Here is a 24,710-nt window from a genome sequence, read left to right as displayed (position 1 = left end):
TTTGCCATTCTATTTTTGCTCAGAAAGTAGCTGGACTAATATCCCAAGAATGATCTCCTTCATAAAATGGGTCCAACCACAGAGAACCATGAGGAGTAAAGGACACAGCCCCACAAGGTACTTCCTCTGGTTTCATAATGGGGCCTGAGAAAGCCTTCATAAAACCCTGCTTATGTTTTGTTCACTTCATTTCAAATGCGATGCCATCGAATAGGCAGGAGCTGGATGGTGCTGTATGCAGTGTTAGCTGTCAGGGCTACCCTTCATGCCAGCAGCGAAGTATCAGAATAACACAAGAAAGGTCAGAAACAGTGACTCTTTGACTCTTAACACCTTTTGTAAAGGACACATCTTCATCTCATAGAAAGAAAGATGACAATAAGTGATCGTTCCCCCACTTCATATTATCATGACTACTGGAGGTCCATTTTTCTGTCCCCCACCTCCGAACTGTCCAGATATAGGAGTTAGATGTAGAAAGAAAAAAATGGATATATAAAATTGAGGCAATTCCCTCAGTTTTCTAGGTTTCAGTTTTTATAAACTGTATGAATTCATTTGACCAGAGAGCCATCAGCTTGAAATGGCTTCTGACCACTATTTGGCTTGGTTCTGATTTTCCCCAGACACCTAGCACATGAAAAACCATCTTGAATCCGAAAACAATTTACTGACAAGACCGCTGTCCTTTAAAGTTGCCCTTTAGCCATGGAGGTAAAGACAGCTTCCCTCTTTCTCTCCAGTACCAACTTTCTCTGATAATACGGTTTTGTGTCCTGAACAGATCAAAATCATATAGGAGAGAAACAATCCTGTTGAAAAGAGGTCTGATGTGCCTGTTGATGTCTCATTAACCTTGAGAGTGAATGTAACTGGTGACTGCCTGTCACAGTGGCGTGACGGTTTGTTGTAGGGGGGGGGCAGTGGAAACATCACCTTGGGGGAAAAAATACAAAGAGAAACATCATTTAGTAGATCATCTATCAAAATATAGGGCAGCTTTCCAGCTGTCAGGACTGGCTAAATTATAGTTTCCTTAAGCCAGTGATGAAACTACTACATGTTTTCTTGGGAAAGCATTTGGAGCAGTATTTTTCTGTGTGTCAGAATATGTTCACTGAAGTATCGGGACCAAAAAACAAAACAAAACAAAACAGCCTCACTTCGATATTGGAAGCATAATCATGAGAAAATCAAATATTTCCAGACCACTGTTACTAAGGTTCTGTGATGATGTGTGTGCCATTTAAAATATCACAAGCCATCCAACGTGGGAAGGTCCTAATTCTACTGGGTCCCTGGTCGGATTCCCCTCATTACTAATTGCCGATAGGTAACACATCAACAGAGAGAGGGAGGGAAATAACATAGGAAAATTAGTGGGTCTCCAGGGATATAGAGGGTTACCTGTAGAGGGAAAGAAGAGAGAGTTCCCCAGGTTCACTGGCTGACTCCCAGTGGCATAAGAGGACTAGAAATCTAACTGGCTTCTTCTAATCCCCGATCTGGACCAGAGACCCTCACAAAACCAGCCCTTTTCGTGCCTCTGCCCCAGGGCTCCAGCTGGGACTGATTGTCGTCACCCTCCGCACAGGGGCACCTTAAGTAAACAAGCCCCACAATTCCCACCAGGGACTTGGATGGAACATTCTCACCTATTTTTTGCTTTTCTCTCTGAAGGTCTCTACTTTTCCATCTCTAGTCCTCACTCCTCTGCTTTTCTTAGGAACTTCCTGAAAGTTATCACCATTAACCTCACTTTTCACATCAAATTTCCACCTCGGGTTGTCGGCACAACCTGTTTCCACAAGTGTCACCCTCTAACCAGCTGCTAGATTTCCTGTGCTCTTCTCAGGGCCACACAACCTGGCTTCTGTCCTCGCCCTTTTGGCTCTGCCCCTCACCCTCACACCCAAATGCACCCAAACAAAAGTGGATTAATCGAATCCCTGTTTTCCCAAAGAAGTTTTTGCATTTCGGAAGAGGGGAGCTACTGTGCAAGACAAAATAACTGCGAATGACAGACATCATTTCCTACCCAGGAAGACAGAGATGGCCACCTCGCTCTGGGGAGAGGGCAGCAGGGCAGCCCCGCGTCCTCGCCAGGGACCACACTCATTCCTGGGTGGGTAGGGGGCATTTTCCTCACCATCCCGCCTCTCATTCCTTTGCCCCCTCCTGGCCCCTCCGGGCAGCCTTTCTGAAATCACTCCAAAGGTCAGAGGATGAGAGTAAAGAATGGGGACAGGGGAGAGGGATCTCTGAATTCCTGTCCCCCCCAAGCGTAATATTTTGTTTTCAAGTACCAGGACTTTCTAGAATGTCTTCTCTTGTTCTGCTCCTTCTTGGTCCAGTTACCCCCAAGCCTCCCTACCCCCAAGACCACTGCGACCAAAACAAGCGCACCGACCACAGTACCGTGGCTGCCGCCGCCCCAACTGTTGCAGCAGCTGCCGGGGTGGCGGCGACAGCGGCGAGGGCAGGGCAGGGCCCGGACCCGGACGCTGCCCGCCCAGGAGGCTAGGAGGCTCCGGGCGGCCTCCGAGGGGCGCGCGGTGCAGGGGAGCCCCTGCCGCAGCCGCCTGGGATGGGAGAGGCGGCGCTCTCAGACCGGACCCCCGCGCGGAGCTAGCCCAGCCGCGGCAGCGGCGCCGGCGGAGGCTGCCCGCGCCCGCCCCCCTCTCACCTTTAAGATCAGGTCGGTGTGATGCTGGTCCAGCATGTTGGCTTTCTGGAAGGAGGTGACGATGACCCGGCCGTAGCGCCCGGGGGTCTGCAGGTCCGAGTAGAGTCGGTGCTTGGAGCGGTTGACCGGGAAGAGGCTGTTGACGAGGTTGCGCTCGATCTTGGCGAGGCTGTGCTGGGGCGCCAGCAGGTGCTCCACGCTCTCCTCGACCTGGTAGCGGCTGAAGCTGGCGCCGAGCAGGATGGAGATGAGCACGGGCGCCGAAGCGAAGAAAACCGGGTGACTGGCAATGAAGTGGCCGAGCCGGGAGAAACACGTCCTCAAGCCCCTGTGCAGAACCTGCCGCAGCATCCTAGAGCAGAGCGGGCGCGGGAGGAGGGCGAGGCGCACGCTCGGCGCGGGCTCGGGCGGCGGCGGCGGCGGCGGCGGCGGTGGTGGCGCCCGCGGCGGCGACGGCGGCGGCGGCGGCGGCGGCGGAGGCGAGACCCGGAGCTCTCCCGGAGCCGCGGCACCACCATCGGGGAGTCCCGCGCCGCGCCTCAGGAGGGTCCCCTCGGGCCGGAGACACGCCCTCCTGCCCGCGGCCGCGCCGGCCCAGAGAGCCCCCCAGCCTGGCGGCCTCCGCGCCGCCCCCACCCCGCCCTACCCCGTGCGCCCTCCCCACCCCCCCGCAGCCTCCCAGCCCGAGGGGCTCCGCGCGGTGGGGCCGCGTCCCGGCTCAGCGCGGGAGGGGCCCGGAGCAGCCCCCGCGGCGCGTCATGACCCCACTCACCCGACCCCCAAGGCCAACGACGGGGTGGCGCGGGGAGCGGCGGCGGCGCTATCTCGGGGAGACTCTGCGCGCCAGCCTAGGAACACGAGGACGGAGAATTCCAGGCTACACCCAGTCCCCTCCCCTGCCCGCGCTCCCCTCCCCCGGCCCGGCCCGCCTCGCACGCCCTCCCCTCCCCTGTCCTCCTCCAGGGAGACCCAGAGATGAATAAAGAAATGGCCCCGATTTTCCAAACAAAAAGTAAAGAGTTCTCCCGGGGGGCGTCGGGTGGACCCGCTCAGAGCCAAGTACCCCCAGAGGCGGAAAGGAGGAGGCTGAAGACTGCGTGCGCCCGGGCTCTCGCCAGGCTCAGGTGGTGGCGCGCACTGGCTGGTGCGGAGAGGGGGTGGGGAGCGAAGACGCTCGAACGTGGAAATCACGCCTCCTCTCAAGTAAGAGCCATTTAAATTATCCCCAACACTGCAGCTGCCGCGGGACCACGGGGTCCGAGTGTGCGTCTGGGGCACGTCCACCCAAAAGGCGTCTGGGGAGACTCCTTCTTCTTGCCCTTATTTGGGGTCGCTCCAGAGTGTATTGGGGCTGGGCAGTTCTGCTGTGCGCCCCTCAACCTGCGCGCCCACCCCGTCCCCCAATAGCAAAAGTGCGGGTCCTGATGGTCAGTCGGTGGAGCTCCCGGACTCCCGGCTCTCCGCCCTGCCTCCTCCTCCTCCCTCTGTCGTCACAGGCGGGTCTGGGGGACCTGGTGGCGGCGGGGCTGGAGCAGGCGCCCCCGCGGGCGGGCGTAGAGTGTTTGTGAACCGGGAATCCGTAGCGTTACTCCCCTTCTCTCCAACACCCCGCCCTCTCATTCTCAAAGACGCAAGCGTGGGAGTGGGGGACACCTTATCTCAGACCTGGAGAGATACTGGTCTCCGAGCATGCCGAGCCGCAGGGGGCGCGGGGGAGCCCGGGGGGCGCCGACGTCTCGGCAAAGTTGGGTGTGTGCGTGTGCGCGCCAGCCTTGAGCTACCAGGCAGCCACTATGGTTCCCCTCGCACTCCCCCTCCAGAGAATTTCCCGGGAAGGCGGGCGCCGGCTTCGGGCCCGGGATAGACCTGCGGCGGCGGCGGGAACGGCCACGCACAGGTACAATTTAGCGCGTTTCGTTGTGCGCTCTAAGCCCCGGGGTGCATCCATTGCAACTCAAACCGAGCCGGATCTCGGAGTCTGGGCCACTGAGGCGCTCGGTCCGGCTAAGGGGGGTGGGGACCGGTGCGCGGTGAGGGGGGTCCCAAGGTTTTGCGCTCGTAACGCTCGGTTTTTCCGTTCCACGCCTCCTGTCGCTCCCGCTTGGCTTCCCAGTGCCAAGGGTCAAAGAAGAGGCGGTGGTGACTGGAGGCGCGGTCCCTGGAGTGTAGTCCGCACTACGGAGCGTGGACAAGCATACTGAAGAAGGAAGACAGAATAGGGAGAGGAGGAGGAGGACTGGAAGGAGGAGGAGAGAAGAGGAGAGGGAGAGAGAAATGGGTGGGAGAATGCGATTCAGGGAGGTATTCCCCTAACGTTCCCATTCCAGACTCCCCAATGCCAAACGGCCCTTCACTTCTCAAACTGAACTTGGGAACTTGCCTGTTAGAAACAGGAAGTCTTGGGCTGGGAAAGCCGCCGTTTTTGGTTTCTCTCCTCCCTTCCCCCACACCAGACCCTCCTTCCTACATTCCCTCATCAGCACCTGCAACTGCTGCGCTGCCCACCCCGGGGGCGCACCCGCTCTGCTCTGTCTGCTCCCTAGGTCCTTCTACCCATCTGTACTCTAGTCCACTTTCTCTCCTCATCCTTGTATTCCCCACACCGATCTCCGTTTCCAGAGGCTCCCCCGGGCGCCTAGGTTCAAACAGCAGCTTCCAGTCAACATCTCCCCCACCCCCACCCCAGTACCGTTGTCCCGGGGAGGGACACGTTGGGAGGGGCTAGAAATTCCCCTGCAACACTACCCTTGTGCCCTTCCCCCAGCACCGTAATTTCTGCTTGAGGAGACGCCGCTGCTCTGCAGCGCTTTGCTGATTCACGATGATCGCGGAGGGAAAAGCCTCTTTGACTTGTGCCCCTGCAGCTGCCGAGGCGAGAGCAAGTGGCTGCGAGGGCACACGCTTTGGGAAACCACCCACCACTGCGCAGCCGAGGTGCTAAATGGCAGGGTGGATGCCCTGCGTGGCTCTCAGCCGGGGCAGAAGGAAAGGCGGAAAGGGCGGGGGGGTGGGGTAGGGTGCGGCAGCAGTGGGAAATACTGCGAGCCCAGTTCTTTGCCGCTGAGCGGGCGGCAGCTGGTGGGTGGGCACCTCTCTGGAGGCCTAAAGTCGGTCTTGGCGCGGGGAGCGAACAGGGATGTTTCATATGCCCTGATGCCAGCGCAGCGATGAAAGTAAGAGAAAGGAAACAAACCGACAGGTCTCCTTGGGAGCCTTTAACATTTTGGCGAAGCTCTTTTGGTTCTAAAGTCTTTGTCCCTCCAAATGGTTCCCTCCTAAGCTTGGTTCACTCCGGTCCCTAGAGTTGCCGGCCTTTTAATGTGAGCGCTCACGCAGGCTGAAGAGTAGGCATCCCCTTTCTCAGCGCCTGGGCTGAATCTTAGAGCGGGGGAAGCCCAGCGTTGCTCAGCTGGCCGGGGAGGGCGAAGGGGGGGCGGGTATGTTGCTCTCCCGCACCGAGAGGCCTTTCCTTTGAGACCCAGGCATTTGCTTCTAGTCCTTCTTACTCTGTTCCTAATCCTCTTGATGTATATGTGGGGCAACTTCCACCCCGCCTGCTTTAATTCACAGACACCGAACGGCCTCAGAGTGGATCTTGCTGCCACTTTTTATTGCGGGAAATTCAGTTAGTATTACCTAACTTGAGCTGGAGCCAGAGGGGGGGGGGGCGTTGCGTCCTCCCGATTTGATTTTTCTTCTCTTGATTCAGAAGTTCAGGGGAGCGTGGCCACCACCAAAGACCTGGGTTTGCATTTGGGACAATGACCTTGGGACTAGAGCTTCCGTTAGTACATTAGTTAATTAATTCCTTTTTCTGATTAAAAATTAATACATTTTAATTGTAGAAAATTTAGAAAATAAGAACTAGAAACAGAATCAAAATGACTCTGTAGCCCTGTTACTCGCACTGCCTCCCAAAGGTAGCCTCGGTGATAATTTATGGTACACAGAGACAGTCTAATGCAGAGGTTCAGGCTGTTGGTTCCATAGCCACTAAGTGGAATCCAGGCTCCACTACTTACTGTGTTAGGTTGGGTAAGTAGTAACTTCTCCTTATGCCATACTTCCCTGTTCTGGAAAATGGGAATAATTCATGTTACCTATCTCGTAGAGTCGCTGTGGGGAGTAAATTGGTTAAAAGATGTAAGGCACTTAAAACAGTGTCTGGAATATCACAAGCACCTAGTTAATGACATCTGTCATAATTCTAGTCTTTCTTGAATATGTGTGTGTGGAAAAGAAAATCATTCCCTGCCCTCCCGAAATTGGCCTGGTATTATCACTTGGGACTTGGTGTGGCTAGGAGCTGTCCTGGTACTCACAACTAAGCTTTCGTGTTCTCCTTTTGAATAAAAACTATTCTCCTGAACACTGATGTCAGATAAGGTCATTCGGTGACTGTGATGGATCCAGACAAAATTCGGACCATTCCATAATCATGTCTGGACACAGATAAAGCATGAGCGTTGTCCAAATCTCAAAAATGACCAAACAAGCCCCTATCTTGGCTAATAGGAGTGATTATTGTCTTAAAAAATTTTTTTTTTAAAATTTCAGCTTTAGCTTTGGTCTAGTCTTCTCTCTTAGATACAGATTTGCTAAAACACCTAATCACAAAACTACCCCTACTTCCTGACAGCATCCAATCCACAGCAGGCCCCACTGCCTTAAACTTTTCCCCAAATTACTTAACACAAACCCAACCCCTTCTTACTGAGATGCACTTCAGTTCCCCATGGTGCATGTTCTCCTCGGCTACAAGGAAAAATAAACCCAGCTCATTCAACTACTGGTGTGTTCCTGGTGGTCTTTGGCAGGAGGGCTTAGGCAATGTATGTTAAATATTTATACACTTTTCCTGAAACTGAAAGTCATAGTAAACGTTCTGTTTTATAAGCATTTTTCCTGTTAAATAGATCATAAGCTTTTTCTCATGTTGATTAATATTGCTATAAAACATTTTAATGGCTGCATAGAATTCCACCAAATGGCTAAAACTGGATTTATTTAACTTATATTCTATTTTTGGGCATTTAAAAAATTTTTTTACTGTTGGGGGGGCCAGTCGGATAGTGAAGCGTCTGACTCTTGATTTTGGCTCAGGTCGTGATCTCAGGGTTGTGAGTTCTAGCCCCGCATCTGGCTTGTGTGCTGTTTTTAGAGGGGCAGAGGGAGAGAGATTCTAAGATTCTCTCTCTCCCTCTGCCCCTCTAAAAACAAATTTTTGCTGTTATAAATAAGACTGAGATGAACATCCTTTACATAAATCTCTGACTACATCTCTATTTTCTTAAGGTCAAAGACCCACCACTACTTTTTAAGTAGACTGCTCCTTACAGATGACTTTATAATTATTGTTAAATTGGAAGGGACAAGGGCATTACTTCACCAGGATTAAATTTGTTGATAAAATTAATGAAATATTCTCACTTGGGAGGGGATTCTTATCATCTGTTACATTTGAGGTAAGTCTCTTGGCTCAGTCCTGTTCGGAGATGCCAGAGGGATTAATCATGGTGTGGAGGGAGTGTGGGCTCAAAAAAAAAAAAAAAAGGGCATTTGGTTTGATAAGGTTAGAAACATGGGTCTACTCTTGTGTAACAAGTGTGTCACCCATCGCTTTCAATAATCATACTACCATTTTATGCCAGAGAAAGAACAAAATATCTTCATGCATATATGTTAAATCTAAACAGTTTGATGTCAACCATGACATCACTATACGTAGCAGGATCATGCAAAGGATATTTGGACAGCTGTAATTTAGGGTGGCACTTAGGATAGTGTGCTTATCACTTCTTTATGCTATTTCAATCTCAGTAACACTCATATTTTTAAAGTGTTGGGTGTTGTGCCATCCTAAAGGAAAGTGTGCTAATTGGATACCTGTGTTTTTCAGGGTATTCCGCCAACTCAGTCAATATCATCATGAGTCTTTTAAAAAAGCGATCTATTTCATGCACTCAATCAGGGAGAAACATTTTTGTTTTTGTTTTGTTTCGTTTTTGTTTTTTTGTAGATGGGATTTTAAAGATTCCTTCCTCCCTCCCTCCCTTCATTTCTTCCTTCCTTCTTACATTTATTTATTTAGTTATTTAAATTTTAGGTAGTTAAAATACAGTGTAATATTGGTTTCAGGAGTAGAACTCAGTGATTCATCACTTACATACAACACCCAGCGCTCGTCATAACAAGTACCCTCCTTAATACCCATCACCCATTTAGCCCATTCCCCACCCACCTATCCTTAAGAGTTTCTTAGGGCTTGTTTTCCTCTCAGAAAGAGACATTTTGGACCACACTAGCTGAGTGTCTGTGGTCATCCAGGTCCAAATCTGTGCTTTACTTTTTTTCCTAACATAAAACATTGCCTTACCTTCTCTTCACTTTCCAAAATCGTTCCATCCTTCAGGGTTCTCTTAAAAATCTTAGCCCACATATCTAATAAGCTTTCTTTGACTGGCACACCAACATTGATTAATTTAACTAAATGGAGTAATTTTATTCCAATTAACAGTAAGTTTCCACGGTAGTCAACAACTTGGAGAAATATAGCAAGGGATTCCCCGCCCTCGAGGAATTTTTAGTTTAATAGGGTTGGATACACCTACTGAGGGTTAAAATATGAACCTGAGTAAGGGAAATGCCAGAGGAGAGAGGTCGCAACAATGGTGTGGGGTCTCAAAAAAGGTATAGATGGTATATGGTTAGTCTCTAGTTTTAGAATACCTTTAGTCTAGAATTAGTATCTTGTTGACTTTAACATCTTTGTTATGTAATGTTATAGATATCTACATGTTAATGATATTATGTGTCAGGTTTTTTTTTTTTTTTAACAGCCTTTTGGTCACTTGGCTAAACTGCTGGAGGACCCCTTCTCTCTTCCCTTGGGATCATCTTAAAGTTTTGAGAAGTCCTGAGTAATACCACTTTCCTGATATCAAACTAAGTGCAACTCAGGTTTTTTTCATTAAGTTAAACTAGCTTTCCATCCACCACACCTGAATGAGGAGAGTTAAGGCACATTTTTCACTTTCAGCACCAGGGACAGGTCCATTTAAACCCAGCTACTCCTCCCCCTTCCAGCCCCCATCACTTCTAAATTGCTTTTAGAGAAAAATTAGAGCTAAAAAGATTCTTTAGAATAATATAATCCAGGGGGTTGATAATTTTTTTCTAAGCCAGGCCAATTAAAATGGAAAAATATTTAAATTGGTGGAACACTAAATCCAATAGGATCATATTTAAAATTGTGCCCAATACATTTATGCCTTTGTGATGTGCTTGTATGGGGAGGGGGACATTTAAAGGGATACAAAAGAACTGACTCTAACAAATAATCTCTTGAATTTTAGGAGTAATTCTGCAGAAAACTTATAGAAAGAATAGAACATGGGGGAAAGAACATTTGAATGGATTTTATGTGCTAAATTTAGCCCTAGGGGGCATCTGGGTGGCTCAGTGGGTTAAAGCCTCTGCCTTCAGCTCAGGTCATGATCCCAGGGTCCTGGAATCGAGCCCTGCATCAGGCTCTCTGCTCAGTGGGGAACCCGCTTCTCCCTCTCCCTCTGCCTGCTTATCTGCCTACTTGTGATCCCTCTCTCTCTTTGTCAAATAAATAAATAAAATCTTTTAAAAAATAAATAAATTTAACCCTAGGCATTTTCCCATATGTTAATTTGTAATTTGCAAAATTACCATGGGCTATTAAAAATTGTCAAACCCATTTTAAAGAGAGAGGAGACTGAGGATTAAGGAGATTAAATATCTTGTGCAGGGTTATACTTCAATGGAAGTATAAATAGAATCTAGGCCTATCTGGTATCAAAACCTGTTTTTCTGTTCACTCATTCTTCTTCTCAGCACGATTGACTTAATTCCTTTCCTAAAATGCCTTGACTGGGTATAATAATATATCAAACACATCTTAATCAGATAACATAATATGCTATGAATATTATAAACAATTTTATGTTATTTCTGTATTTCCTGTTCATATAATAGTGTTGTAAAGTGGCAATTTTGTGACCTCCTATCCATTAATTCGTTTTTCAGTGTTTGGATTCATGTCTGATGTTGGTATTCCTCAGAGGAGTTCTGTGGACCAACAAAAATATTGTAATGGAACCCAAAGTGTTTGCTGATCTAATCCAACCCACTCTTTTTGCAGATGGTAAAACTTCTGCAGTCCTTGTGTGGATTTTCCTACCAAGGAAAATCCCTCAAAATGTTAAAATGGAAAACTGTTAAGTGGTTCGAAAATACATAATGAAATAAGCAACCAAATAGGCTGACCTTATGCCTGTTGAAATTCTTTCATTTTTTAGTGATAGTCACTATACTGCAGAGGGAAAAATTCTTTAATTGTCTTCCTTTACTTACTGTGTAAAGTGAATAGACACCATTATAATCACCAGATCCATTGTCTTATGTTTGAACATAGGGGACATAAAAAAGCAGGGGGTTTCCTGATACAACTCTTAGCTTCAGGGCAGTCTTTCTTTGATGTTTATATATTTAATCCCTTTAAAAATTGTACTCCAGAGCATAACCTAAGAACAAAGCACTTCATCCCTTCTGTTATTAGAACTGTGTACTTCTTGCTTTGACTTTTAAAAATGACAGAGCTACAAGGCATTCTGTTCCCCATGGTTGATCACTTCCTTCCAGTGAATGGCATTATGTTGGTGAATTAATTAATAGTAAAATCTGATTTACATATTCACAAATATTAGAATTGTAGAAAAATTACATCGGGAGGCAGTTCCTTGGAGAGGCTAAGTGAGAGGAGAAAAAAAATCAAAAGTTCCTTTTTTAGATATAGCATAGTAAGACTTAGCATTTCTAGGCCTGCTTTGCTTCCACCTTCAGGCATCTTCTGAACATTGTAAAGTGGATTATTCTAGATATGGAAAAGTTTGTTCTACCATGGGTTGAAAGATTTAGCCTCAGGTGAATGCCATTACTCCCTGTAGTGTGCCAAGGAGCAGAAACTAAAGCAGTTCGGCCACTGGCCTCGCCATCAGCAAATGTGGTCCTTCATCTAGCTGTGTCTCATCACTGTATTTTAGCTTTCTGTCCATAAAATCAGAATGATAAAGATAATGATGCTTTCTCTCTGGTAAGGAGATTTGCAGGTGTAAAATATGATAATGAATATAAAGTGCTTTGAAACAACCTCACACGTTATTGGGCCAGGTAGGAGATCCAAGGCACTTCACTTTATGTGGAGCATGAAGGCATATAAAGGCCTTGCCTTTGAGGAGTCCACAGCCTACTGGACTGAGGCCAACAAATGAAACCAGAAAGTTGCAGAGTGTGGCAAGGACATCGGTGCTATGGGACAGTGAGAATGTTTCCCTAGCCCAACCTGAAAAGTAGGAAAAGTTGGAAAAGCTGGAAGTGCCAGGGGCCTAACAGCCCTGGGAGTGACTCTCAAATAATGAGGAACGGGAAAATAAGTACCCCAATTTCTTTGCCTCTTGGTGGGACAACTCAGAGACGTGTTTCACGCAGGCTCTAAAAGACTTCCCCGCAGAGCTGACCACCCTAGTTGCCCACAGCAGTAACCCACTCTCAAACACACACTTTGTTGGCTTTTCTTTCCTTGCCATCTCCCATCTCTATGCCCTCACTCTGTTTTCTGGGAATCCCCTCCTACATAAACCACTTCCACCTGCAATTTGTTTCAAGATATGTTTTTGAGGGAGCCCAATCAAAGACAAGAGATGGCATCCAAATGGAGTCTGAAAGGTTAGTAGTCTAGCCTAGCGAATTTCATGGTGTGTAAATTAAGCATCAGTAAAGCTGTTTGAAAAAGAAGAGAATTAGCTAACCCCCCATGCAGGGAAAGAATATTCAAGGCTGCTTGGAATATTCAAGGCTGCTTGGAGTATTCATGGCAGAGGAAATATCATTTTAAATTCTAAGGTTGGGATAGATAGAGAGCTTAGCTTGTTTTGGGAACTACGAATAATTCAGGATGGATAGGCAAGAGTTGGGAAAAGTAGACAGGAACTGGGTTCAAAAGGGGCTTATAAGACTAGATAAGGAGCTGGGTGTTCACTCAGAAGGTGATGGGAAGCCATTCCAGGGCTTTGAATCAGGGGAGTTTATGGCCAAGCTTATGTTCTATAAAGTTATTCCAGTGGCCGCAGGGAAGCTGGATAAAGGAAGGGCAAGACCAGAGACAAAGAGACCAATTGGGAGATCGTGATAATAATCAGAATGAGAAGAGATTAGGGCCTGAAGCAAGGTAGAGGCCAGTGTGATGGAAAAGGAAGGGTTGATAGGTTTTTCGGAAGATAGAATTGGCAGGACTTAGATGATTGCAGAATGGAGCTAAGATACTACCTCGTGATTTCTGAAGACACGGTGTTGTTCCAAAGAACTATGCTAAACGATACACAACCCTAGGGATATTAGTGTGTTTTTACCAAATTCCACTGGAGATCAGAGCCTCTTGTCAGAGTGAGGAAAAAGCAACGGGGGGGGGGGGGGTGGGACTGTGTTAAGCTCTAAGCTACAACAAATGAGGGTTGAATGTAAAGGTTTAGATATGAGAGCTGGACAAGAGAGGTCAGTGGCCTGGAGGAGTTTACAAGGTGGAGGTGAAAACTGATCAGGTCAAACCCATAATATGGTGATTCACATGGGTTGATGAATGTCCTTGCTTCAAATGGAATTGAGTTATAGCTTAGGGCTGTTGCTTACCTAAGGCAATTTCATCTAGAGGAGAAGGAAAGGAGATCAATGAGAAGTGGGGGTTGGGAAAATGAAATGTGTGGCTTTCGTGGGTGAGATTCCCCAGAAACCTCCCTCTTTGTTTCATCTTAATTCACTTCATCTTTATAATGCACACCTGCGATTTCCCCTCTGTTGATTCTCTAGAACCCATCCCTGGAGGAGACCAAAGAACATACTCTATACACAAAGCCCCATTTCTGGTGACACCTTATACATTGTTAGGTCACACACACACACACACACACACACACTTCACATGTGTGTGATTTAACTGATACAATTAGCAATCACATTGAAGGCACCAATATTTTATACTATTAGACACTCATTCTTTCACTGACACCTGTGTTGGGACACTATAAATGGGAGACCGTATTAATGAAATATTTTTTAGTCCTATTATAAATAATGCTGCTGTTAACCTTTATGTGCAAGTTTTTGTGTGGGTCTATGTTTTTGTTTCTTTTGGCTATATAACTACTGCTGAAAGAGCTGGGTCCTGTGGTAACTCCATGCGTCATGTTTTGAGGAACTGCTAAGTTTTACAAAAGGACCTGAACCATTTTACATTCTTACCAGCAATGTTTTGTGTTTGTTTGTTTGTTTTAATCATTATGATATAATCATTTTTTCTCTACTTATTGTTAGATGTTTCACAAAACCTTTGCAGTCTCTTTCTTCATTTGTCTTCCTTTTAAATTCTTTTTGGTGAAATACTTTTCTTTAACATCTTAGAATGTTAGTTGAAAATCCCCATAATAATCTAATAAGAATTAGGATAATGAGATTATCTAGAAATTATACTAGACTGGACGAGTGTATTACTTAGCTCATTGTTTGGGAATTCTCAATTTCAGATTGCAGTGTCCACATCTTGCTGTGGAAAGCCAAATCTTCCATAAAGTCTCCAACTTGGGGGGATTCTTTTTTTTTTTTTAAGTAGGCTCCACACCCAGTGTAGAGCCCAAAGTGGGGCTTGAAGTCATGACCGTGAGATCAGGACATGAGCTGAGATCAAGAGTCAGATGTGCCGCCCCCTCCCAAGGGGAGATTCATTTAAGCCCTGGAACAGCAAAGATGGAATAGGTGGACCCCTGTGATGGTCTCTTATTTTACACTGAGAAGAGGAAAGAAAGGAGAGAGGGGCAAAAGGAGGTGAAAGACTGAGAGGGAATTGGGCAAGGCCACAAAGATGTAACGTGCTGACCATTGTTATAGCTTCGAACTTAGCAGGGGGCCAGTGCCCCAGGTACAATCCTGGGTCTTGTTCTGACCACTTGGAAGCTTGCTCATTTCACTTCTTCCACTTTTTCCAGTTCAGACCACTCTCCTCAGTTTACTTCTAGTTCCACCTTACATTTCTCCATCCATTCCACTCTGGCCAGTGGCTGGTAAGGAAAACTGGGGAATGGGAAAAAGAAAATTGAAACGTTTGTGTTCCTGACACTTCCCCCACTTCTTCATCTCCCTATTTATTACCAGTCTGGTAGGCGTTTTGTTTAATTTGCCTCACCTGAAGCAGTAACACTTTGATCTCTCTGAAGCAGTAAAGTCATTCAAGCCATGGTAATGAACTGCCCTATAGAACAATAAAGGTGAAATAAGGTGGTGACAAAATCCCACAGGAAAGACTATTAACTAATGTTATTAGGCGATACTTTCTTAGTGAAAATTCCCTTAACTGTAATATTTCATTATTAATAGTCCTTCGGAGTTTAAAGAAAAGAAATACCTTTTTATTTCTCTAGCTTGATCTCCTGGTACTCATAAAGGAATCTAGGCTATGCTTTATGATGCCAAAAATCACTGGTCAATCCAATTTCGTAATAGAACAACAATCAACCACATTATTTGGAGCTATGTAGACAAAACAGCTAATTGTTTGACTGAAATATTCACATGCAAATCAGTTATTTTGACATCATATGGGCACAGTCCAAGTCAATATTTAAGTAGTAATTTGAAAAATCATTAATTGGAGCCATATTTGTTGATTATCTCATGTATACAGGAATCTTTCTCATTAAGCAGATGGCTTTGCATCAATCCCATCTTAGAAATTAGTAAACACAGATTTTTCTAATTGTAGAAAGGAAGTAAATACATAAGAAGAGGCCAAAGGCAGAAGGCAACCTAAAGATAGCTCTGAAAACAGAGGCGGTGGTAATTCTTCAGCAGTGGTAATACCCTCTGTGGAGGAGATGGTACTTGGCAATTTGATCATTGGAGGCTGCAAGGATTAATCTGGTGTATTAGTTTCCTAGGGCTTCCTTAACAAAATTCCCAAGACTGAGGGGCTTAAGCAACAGAAATTTATGGTCTCACAGTTTTGGAGGCTAGACATCCAAGATCAATGTGTCAGCAGGGTTGGTTCCTTTTGATGGCTGTGCAGGAGAATATGTTCCATGCCTCTCTTCTAGCTTCTGGTCGTTTGCTGGCAACATTTGGCTTTCCTTAGCAGAGACTCATCATGTTCATGTGGTGTTCTCCTGTGTCTTTCTGTCTCCAACTTTCTCCTCTTCTATGAGGACATCAGTTACATTGAGTTAGTTACTGACCCACTCTTCTCCAGTATGACCTCATCTTAGCTAATTACATCTGCAATGACCCTACTTCTACATAAGGTCCTGGGGTTAGGACTTCAATATACGAATTTTGGAGGGAGGGGGCTACAATTCAGGCTATAACATCTGGTAAGTGATTAATACCACCTCCACAGAGGCCCAGAGGTCTCTGTCAGCTCTGGTAACAGTCATCTTTGATTGGATGTTTTTGGTTGAAGATAAGGACAAAGTAGAAATCCACTGTCACCCAGATGCTAGGACCATTTAATCATATTTTTTTTCACTTAATGCCCTTCTATACTTCTTCTCCACATTTGAGAGGACTGGGACTAAAAGTTGCTTTAATATTTGGGGTCCAAGAGAGGCTTGAATTTGGTGAATCTCTCACAGTTTCTGAGGGTGCTTCAGGTCTCTCCTAGGCTTGAAGATCATAATCCAAGTATATTCTTCCTTAGCTTGTTTCATATGTTTTCCAGGCTAGCTTGAAGTTTTGAAAACTCATGGGTATTTTCTTTTTTGACCTTTTATAAAATTACTCTCTCCCACAGGAGGTATTCTCCCCAAGAATTTTCATATTCTTAACCTAACATGGGCTCTCAGAGTCCTTCCTTCTACTTTATTTGAGAACACGTGCCCCAGTTTCCCTACTGCGTCCCCTCCCCCAGTCAACCCCATGGCTGGCTCCACCCCATCGTCACCCTTGTGGGGCTTTATCCTTGAATTTGGAAGAATCACTTGGCTACTATTTTCCACCTGGAAGAAAGGGGATGCTGAGAATCCTTTTAAATATCATAAACACCTTGGTTAGCACCATCATGTCTGAGAGGTCAGCCTTTGGTATCCTGATGGGTTGTGGTTTACAAGGCTCTCTCTTTCCTGAGAACATGCCCAGCAATGCCTTGGACTTTCAGTGACTTCATGGAGGAGTGGGGGTGGGGTTTGAGATAAACTGTATAGGTGAAGGTCAAGAACTGTTCATACCTGGTCACTCTGCAGCTGTGTTTTGTGGAGACTGTGTGGGGAGTTGGGTGATGAGACAAGCCTGGGATGTTGTACAGGTTGGAGCTAGGAGAGTTGGATTTGACAATGAATCTGAGCCCAGCTAGCAGTGATAGCCACGAGCCGTCACCTGTGTCATCAGTATTTGTGTAGGTTCAAGGGTTGGTAGGGAAACTTAGGCCTCACAGCAGATGGGTTTGGGAATTGAACAGTGTGGTTACCTGGAGTAATGGATGAATATTGGAAGAAGGGGGCTATTTATTTTGGTGTATGAGTTAGGACTGCTTTTGTTTGCAAGTGACAAAACCCAACTAAGAATGACTTTAACAAGAAAGGGACTTATTTTTTCCTTCTTAATCCAGAATCTGGAATTAGCCCCTGGGACACTGATTTAGTGGTTCAGGAATGTCAGAGAGGGCATCTCTCCCATTCTCTCAGCCTTCACGTCATGTTTGTTATCTCATGGTTGAGATACAACATTAACAATTCTAGACATCAGATATGCACTTCAGACAGGGAAAAGGGACGAAGTTACATCTGTTCCTTCAATAAGAAAAGTAATGTTTTCTACAGAAGCCCCCCAACAGATTCCCCCTTATGTCTTCATGGCTAGACCTGTAGCACATGGCCACTCCTGAAATAGGAGAGGTTGAGAGAGTTTAGGACTTTTAGCCTCTCAGTAAGGGGAGAAGGGGATTGTAAATGAGTGTTGGGAGGACCAATCAAGAACTAGGATATTTGTGTTGGGGAGCTGGGGGCAGATGGGGAATTGCTGGGGCTTCTTGCGGCCTGAGCTGGGGTTTAGGGACCAGGTGCAGTACCAGTAGCCGCCTCAAGGGGGAACCAAAGGGAAGGACACGCGGCTGGGCCCCACACTGCTCATTTCATGACTCTGGGTCTCTCCTCTCCACCATCATTGCTTCTTTACCTCTGCCCTGAATCCAGATCCTCGCCCTTTCTCTCAGATGTTGGTTTTCACTTCCATGCTGTCATTGGCCTCTTTCTCTTCTCACTCAGCACACACCTGGAGAGAAGTCAGGAAGCCGACATTAGCAGGGCCTGAGTCTCCTGCCAGGCCTAGAAGCTGTGCCAACCATAAGCTCCCTCTGGGTAAGGTTCAGATTTGCCAAGACTCGCATCCCGGCCAGCCTGAGCGGAGGAAAATAACAGGGGCTCAAGTGCCCAATGATTGATGCCAGGCCAGTTAGTGGGAAGCCAGACTGTAGTCACCTGGGATAAGAAATCTGTTCTCTGAAGACAAGTTGGATTCTGGACTTAGGCATTTTCTTCATGGTTTCTGCCTTTCCCTTTAGTTTCTTGGCATACTTTTCCAGAAACCCCAACCTTATCGTCTCAGGATGAAAAGAAAAAAGAAATTGCCCACATCACAACAATGGGACCCTCATCCTTCCCTCCCTGGCCAGGAATGAGAGAAGCCAAATTGTCCTAGCCTGAGATTCAGGTAAGAATAGGGTGGTTAGTGAAGTAAATACCTTGGAGAGGGTAGCCAAGGACAAGGGTGACAGCTTCTGCTGTCTTCTCATAAGGGCATTCCTTTAGAAGGGACTCTCAACCAGGGTCACTGGTGAGATTAGGGAATCAGAATTTCTGACTAAGTTGGCATGTGACGGTTTAAAACAAAGCAGCACTTTGCCCCATGGAGTGGTTTTTAATCACAGTGTTTATTTTGCATTTCAGAGAATATTAAACATGGGCATGAATGTTTATGAAAAGGTAGCGTGGTCTGGAAAGGCTGAGAAACACTGCTAAGGGACAGTGACACAGAGTGGGGCATCACGGGGAGACAAGTAAGATAAACCTGATCTTTGTTGCAAAGTTGCTTCAGACAAAAACTTCTCTGAAGTATCTGTGAGAGGCTTTGGCCACTTTACTATGTGACCTAATGGGGGAGCTAGGCTTTGGAAGTCTGGTGAAGCCCATTAATTCCCTCTCAAAATCTGATTTTACATGTGTAAAACAAAATACATAGGATAACAATGAAAAATCTACTATATTGAAATACGGATATCAAAATTTAAAAAAAGTACCCAGATTTGTGATAGACAGATACATGTGCTTCTTTATTAACATGTTAAATAGCAAGATTGAGCTACAGTTCTAACAACTGCTGTAATTTTGAAGCGGTGAAGAGTGTTAATAGTATTTTGAGATAGCCACAACAACTGAGATGTAAAATATGAAAATAACTGTGAGCTTTATTGGGGACGAAGTCACAGACACTGTTAGGACTTCCAAGGTTTCCTGCCTATGTTGAATTGAAGGAAATGCCAAATTTCAGTTAGGGGTTAAAACCTGAAAGGTAAAAATTTCCCTTCCAAGTCATGGGCCTCCTGAAATCTACCCTTAGATCTCATGGGGGTCCACGGCTTTAGAACTCCTGGCTACAGAGAGGAGGAAAGAGGAGAAGCCCCAGTGGCTGGTTAATACTACAATTAAGGAGGGTGTGCAGAAGACCGCACCGAAGCCACGGGGGCTCTATCCATCCTTCCGTGAATGGCCTAGACTAGAAGCTGCACTCCATTTTCTGGGTCTGTTTGGACTCACAGATAATGCCAAGTTCAGGAAATGGTGCTGCTCATTTTTTATTGGCAGTGGACTTGGTTATCTTGCGGGAGATTAATGGACTTAGCGTCTGCTCCAAGCCTGGGAGGGCTTCTGGTGAAGGTTTGCTCTCAGCCTTCCTGCCTTGACTGGATATGAAGCGTTCACACAGTGTCAGCCGGTGGAATGTTTGTTTGCCTCCTCCCTGAATGTGCTAAATGCAAATGAAAAGCCAACATCAAACACAAAGGGAAAGGTGCAAGAAAAAGATTTGGCTTTGGGTTGTCCTTCTTTCTGAATATGGCACTGGGAGTCTAATTGCTAATACACACTGAGTTCTCAGTCAGAAGGTCACCTCAAGACTCATGTTAATCATTATTCTCATTTTGCAAGCTGAGAATGAGGACTGGTGAAGAGTTCAAGGCTGAGGAGCATGACAAACAGAGTGTGATGAATAGAATTTCCAACCAAAGAATCACAATCCTTCTGGCCATGGATGCAGTTAGTTACACTTCTAAAAGCATGTCCACCAGTAAGCAAGTAATTACCGAATGCGTGACTCATGACCAGCAAGGTGGGGATGGGGGCCTCTTCAGCTGTGATGGTCAGGCACGGCCTCTCTGAGGAGGTGACATTGTCGTTGACAGCCCAGTGAGGAAAAGCAGCAGCCGTACAGAGAGATCAGGGTAAAAGCGCTGCAAATAGAAGGAACGGCGTGTAGCAGTGCCCCAAGAGAGCAGACCGTGTTGGGGGACAGGGACACGTGGAAGGCCACTGTGAGTAAGAGGGAGCATTGTAGGAGTCACAGCCAGTGGGATAGGCAGGCCCAGAGCTGGCAAGGCTCCAAAGGTCACCATGAGGAGTGGGGATTGTGGCTGGCTTGAAATGGGAAGCCTCTGGAGGGTTTTTAAGCAGAGCAGCCTGCTTGATCAGCATGCTCTGACTTCTGTTTCTCTGTGTAGCTCTGGCTGCTGGGTAAGGACAGACTGTCAAAGTCAAGAGTGGGAAGGAGGCAGACACAGTCTCCTGATGGGGAGTTGGGCCCCTCGGATTGCCTCGTAGCTGTGCGGACAGTGAGAACTGCCCAGATTCTGAAGATATTTTAGAGGCTTAGATAATGGGACTTAGCATTGAATTAGATTAGATGTATGAGAGGAAGAAAGGTATCAGGGATGACTCCTCAGACACGTGGGGAGCAGTTGCTGGGTAAGGGAAGGCTACCTAGAGGTCTGCCATAACTGGCAGCACTGTCCATGTGAAAAATGGTGAGTTCTGTAGGTTCCTCTTGTGTCCTCTGTGAATTGCCCTATGACCCATCTCAGCACCACTACCTTCTAGGTCTCCATTTTCATTTTTGGCTTCTCAAGGTTTGTAACCATACACTCTTCCTTTAGAAAGCTGTACGAGGCTCGAGGGCCATATAGAGAGGGTAGGGTGTGGAACACAAAAGGACTAGAGCTTGAATCCTGGCCCCCTCATTGATTTGTTGCGTCACCTGGGCAACTTGCTTCTGAGTGTCAGTTGTTTGTCATCTATGAAAAGGGGTGAAAAGAGTTACGTTGCAGAGTTCTTTGAAGACTGAATAGCACAATGAATGACAAGTGCCCAGCTCAGAGCAGGCTCTGAGCTCATTCGTCCTGACTTCAATTTCAATTTACCTCTCTTGTATTCTATTTGGGTCCTGGCTTGGTGACAGCCTGGCTAGGTGTTCACTAATAAACTAAATCACGTGAAGATGTTGCCCTGGTTCTCCAAGCTGGTCCCACAGAAAAGCAACTGGAGAGTTCTAAAAAGTACTCAAACCTACTCCCCACCTCCTTAGGGTTTCGATTTGATTGGTTGGAGGTGTCAGAGGTTCATTATTTTTAAAAGCTCCTTAGGTATTTCTAGTAAGCAGTTATGTTTGAGAACCCCTGTTAAACTAATGTACAGTTGTAATTTAATTAATAATCATCAAGTAGCCACTAGTGTTTCTCGAACAATGGTAGGAGTTGTAAAGATTTACCCCTAAGCTGGAGCTTTCACTTGAGGAAGCAAGGGTTTTTCTAATAAGAGTCCCTCAATAGCTAATATTTGTTGCATACTTACGTGTCAGTGTGTCAGACAGTGTTCTAAATCCTCTCTCTCTCTCTTCTCCCCCCATTCTTTTGTCTCTGTGCTTGTGTGTACCGTCTGCTAAAATTTGGGAAATCCATGGAATTGTGATTCAGACTTATCTGCCCACTTCAGTCCTGTGGCTGGCCTTGGCAAGGACTCTTTCCTAGGTCTTGCATCATGAAAGTCCCAGGCTGAGGTCCTCTTCAAGTGGCTTCCTATAGCACTTAGGTTGAAGAGCACAAACTTGAACAGGAACCCTCTCTCTCTTTCCATCTGTTTCTGTCTCACTCTCACTTTAGCCACGTTGGCCTTTTTTCTATTCCCTGAAAGAATTCACCTTCTCTGCCCCCTCAGGGCCTTCACACATTGTTACTTCCTCTAGCCAGCCCCTGCCACATCCCCTTTGCCCTGAAATTCTGACTCCTGATATTGTTTTTATATTCCTTTTGTAGGTGTCTATCTACCTATATGCCTGCTTGTTGAATATCTGTCTTCCACACTCTACCATAAGTTCACAAAGGCAGGGATGGGTCTGTTTTGCTCTCCCTCGAGTCCTCAGTGCCTAGCCCAGTACAACAAGATTTGTTGAAAGTGCAGTGGTGAACAATATTCCTCAGTGTTCGACTCAATCAGGAGTACACTATAGGTGGAGACAGATTCTAGTGTCAGCTTCCCAAAGGACTCTGAGACTGTCGTCTTCCAAACTGGGTCCTTGATGCCTGATCCAGTCAGTTGGTGACTCTCAGCCACCCTTGTGGCTTCTGTGCACTTTTCTGTTATCTGGCCTTGGCCGGGACCACCAAGTAGTTTTAATAATGTTGAACACCACACAGAAAGGGTTGGAATGTTGGACTGCCTTCCCTTCCTACTTTCTTTCCTTCCTTCCTTCCTTCCTTCCTTCCTTCCTTCCTTCCTAACATAGAATGTATTATTGGTTTCAGGGGTACGGGTCCATGATTCGTCAGTCTTACAGAATTCACAGCGCTCACCATAGCACATCCCCTGCCCAATGGACTGCTCTTTCCCAATGGACTGCTCTTTCTAAGAGACTCTATACAGCTTCCATGTAAATTCCTGGCTCTGAATTGGTACAAGGACTGAGGAGCTGGGACCATTTGTGTAGGCAGTATTACCAATGTCTATGCTGGGGGCTTGACTCAATGCCACTGGCCCAAGCCCCAATTTAGTTGAGGTGTTTCATTATCAGAATAGTTCAGTGGTCTATGGGTCAGAAGCAGGATTATGTTAGTAGTTATACATAGTATGATTTTGGTGCCTGGCTACACTTCCTGTGGGGGAAATGAGTGGCATGTTTAGAAAACAAAGCTCCAAGGTCATTTTTATTTCCCTATTCCTAAATATGAAATCGTTCATCTTTTGTGTTTGTAGGGCTGAAGGGCCATGCATCTCACTGAAAGCATTTGCCCAGTGGTTTTAGTATGGGGTCCCTCATAAGCAGACCTTGAGATGATCTATGGATGCAACTACTCTCCTTGGGAGTGGGCCCAGGAAGCCCTTGTAGAGGAGGGGCAGAGTGAGACAGGGGAGAGGAGGGAGCCTACACAGACACACTTTAACAACAGCGTTACTGTTGTGGGTGGCTGCTGCTCAGTCCTGCTGTGGGCCTTTGGGAGACTGTGTGCACCCTGGTTTAGAGTTGTTGTACCTAAGTGGGGAGGGAGCGGGGGGTGTGAGTCCTCCCACTCGCATCCTTCATTGGTTGACTGACAGCCACTGGGGGAGGTGTTAGCTCCTGGCCCTCCCAGCCTGCCCCATGTGTGAACAGAGCATGCTTCTGTGGCTAGAATAGGCTTTTAGGTAGAAGGCCACAGGGGCTTATTGGGAAAGCCACGGGCATGTAAGAGGATAATGAATGGCAAGAGCACATGGGTGGGGTGCCAGCAGCTTCTGCTGTATCTGCTATCCTGAGGCTCTCTCCGTGTGCGCCACGTTGTTGGGAGGGGCAAAAAAGTTAACTATTTTGCTGGACGCTTATGAGTTCAGATAGATGATATGTAGGACACATAATATATAACAAATGTTCAGGACATAAACATATCTTCGGCAAATACAGACCCCTAGACCAATGGAGAAGGAATGTGCCTTGAATACAAATCAGTGTTACACCTGTCAACTCTAGCTCTATTCTCCTTCTGTAGATAAATTTGCAGGGTCTTGGGTGTGAGGCAGATTTAAGAAATCTCCAAGACATTACAAAACAGTTCTCAGAGAAATACTCATCCTCACATTTATATATGTTCGGTACAACTTTCCTCCGATTCTTAGGGAAAATATGAATGCATTTAATCTGATAAACTTATCAAAAATATTTTTTCTGCCTGCTTCGTACAAGTCAAGGAGCTGTTACACTGAATGTCGTCCTATAGATTAGGTTTATGATACTCGCCCTACTCGAAAGACATATAACAAAGAAGAGTTGAGAGGAAGAGTAGTAAATAATGGAGAAAACGTTGATGTGCAGAGCTCTGGGGGCGTGCGTGTTGGAGGCAGGTGGAAGTAAAGACAAGAACTGAAGATGGGCTAGCAGCTAGCCTAAGCAACTGGTGTATAAGGTAGAACCACTGCGAAACATTTGTCTTCTGTTCTCTTTCCTTTATATGATTTCCCGTGTTTCTCCCCCAACGAAAAGGTAAGCTGAAGCAGGGCTGTTAATTCAAAAAATTATCTATCAGGGTAAGGCCTTATCTGGCCACACAAATGCCAACTGGAAGCATACGGAAAAATAATACTTATTTTGGCTGGCTTGTTTTGTGCTTTGGGTTCACCTGAAAACCATTAGCGTTTATTCCCAACTCCCCCCACTGCTCTAAATCACTGAGCCAAAGACTGGCTTCATTTTGTTGAGGTCATATTAGCTCTGGGCATGAGGGGCTCAGTGATGCTTGGAAAGGGAAGCTAAACACTGCAGTCAGCGTCTGCCTGAGCTTAGTTTTTAAGTGCTCACCTCGATTCACTGCATTAACAATTTTTAGAGGGGATCTTTTTAAAAACCAAAGTTATTTATTTAGGGAATCATCTTCCTACACTTCTTGAAA

At 46.3% G+C, this 24,710-nt stretch overlaps 1 protein-coding gene across 1 annotated transcript in view; it reads right to left on the bottom strand.

Moving 5' to 3' along the window:
- Nucleotides 1-3,037, bottom strand: part of PTCHD1 (patched domain containing 1) — a gene marked incomplete at both ends in the record, with an annotated part of 51,624 nt that extends 48,587 nt beyond the window's left edge. The window contains one exon of the mRNA XM_080795639.1: nt 2,687-3,037. Coding sequence (XP_080651765.1) covers nt 2,687-3,037 — 351 coding nt within the window. The remainder of the gene's footprint in view (nt 1-2,686) is intronic.
- Between the last annotated feature and the right edge of the window lie 21,673 nt (nt 3,038-24,710).

The sequence above is a fragment of the Martes martes genome, assembly GCF_963455335.1.
Source record: "Martes martes genome assembly, chromosome: X".
Classification (NCBI taxonomy): Eukaryota; Metazoa; Chordata; class Mammalia; order Carnivora; family Mustelidae; genus Martes; species Martes martes.
This window is presented reverse-complemented; position numbering and strand designations above follow the sequence as displayed.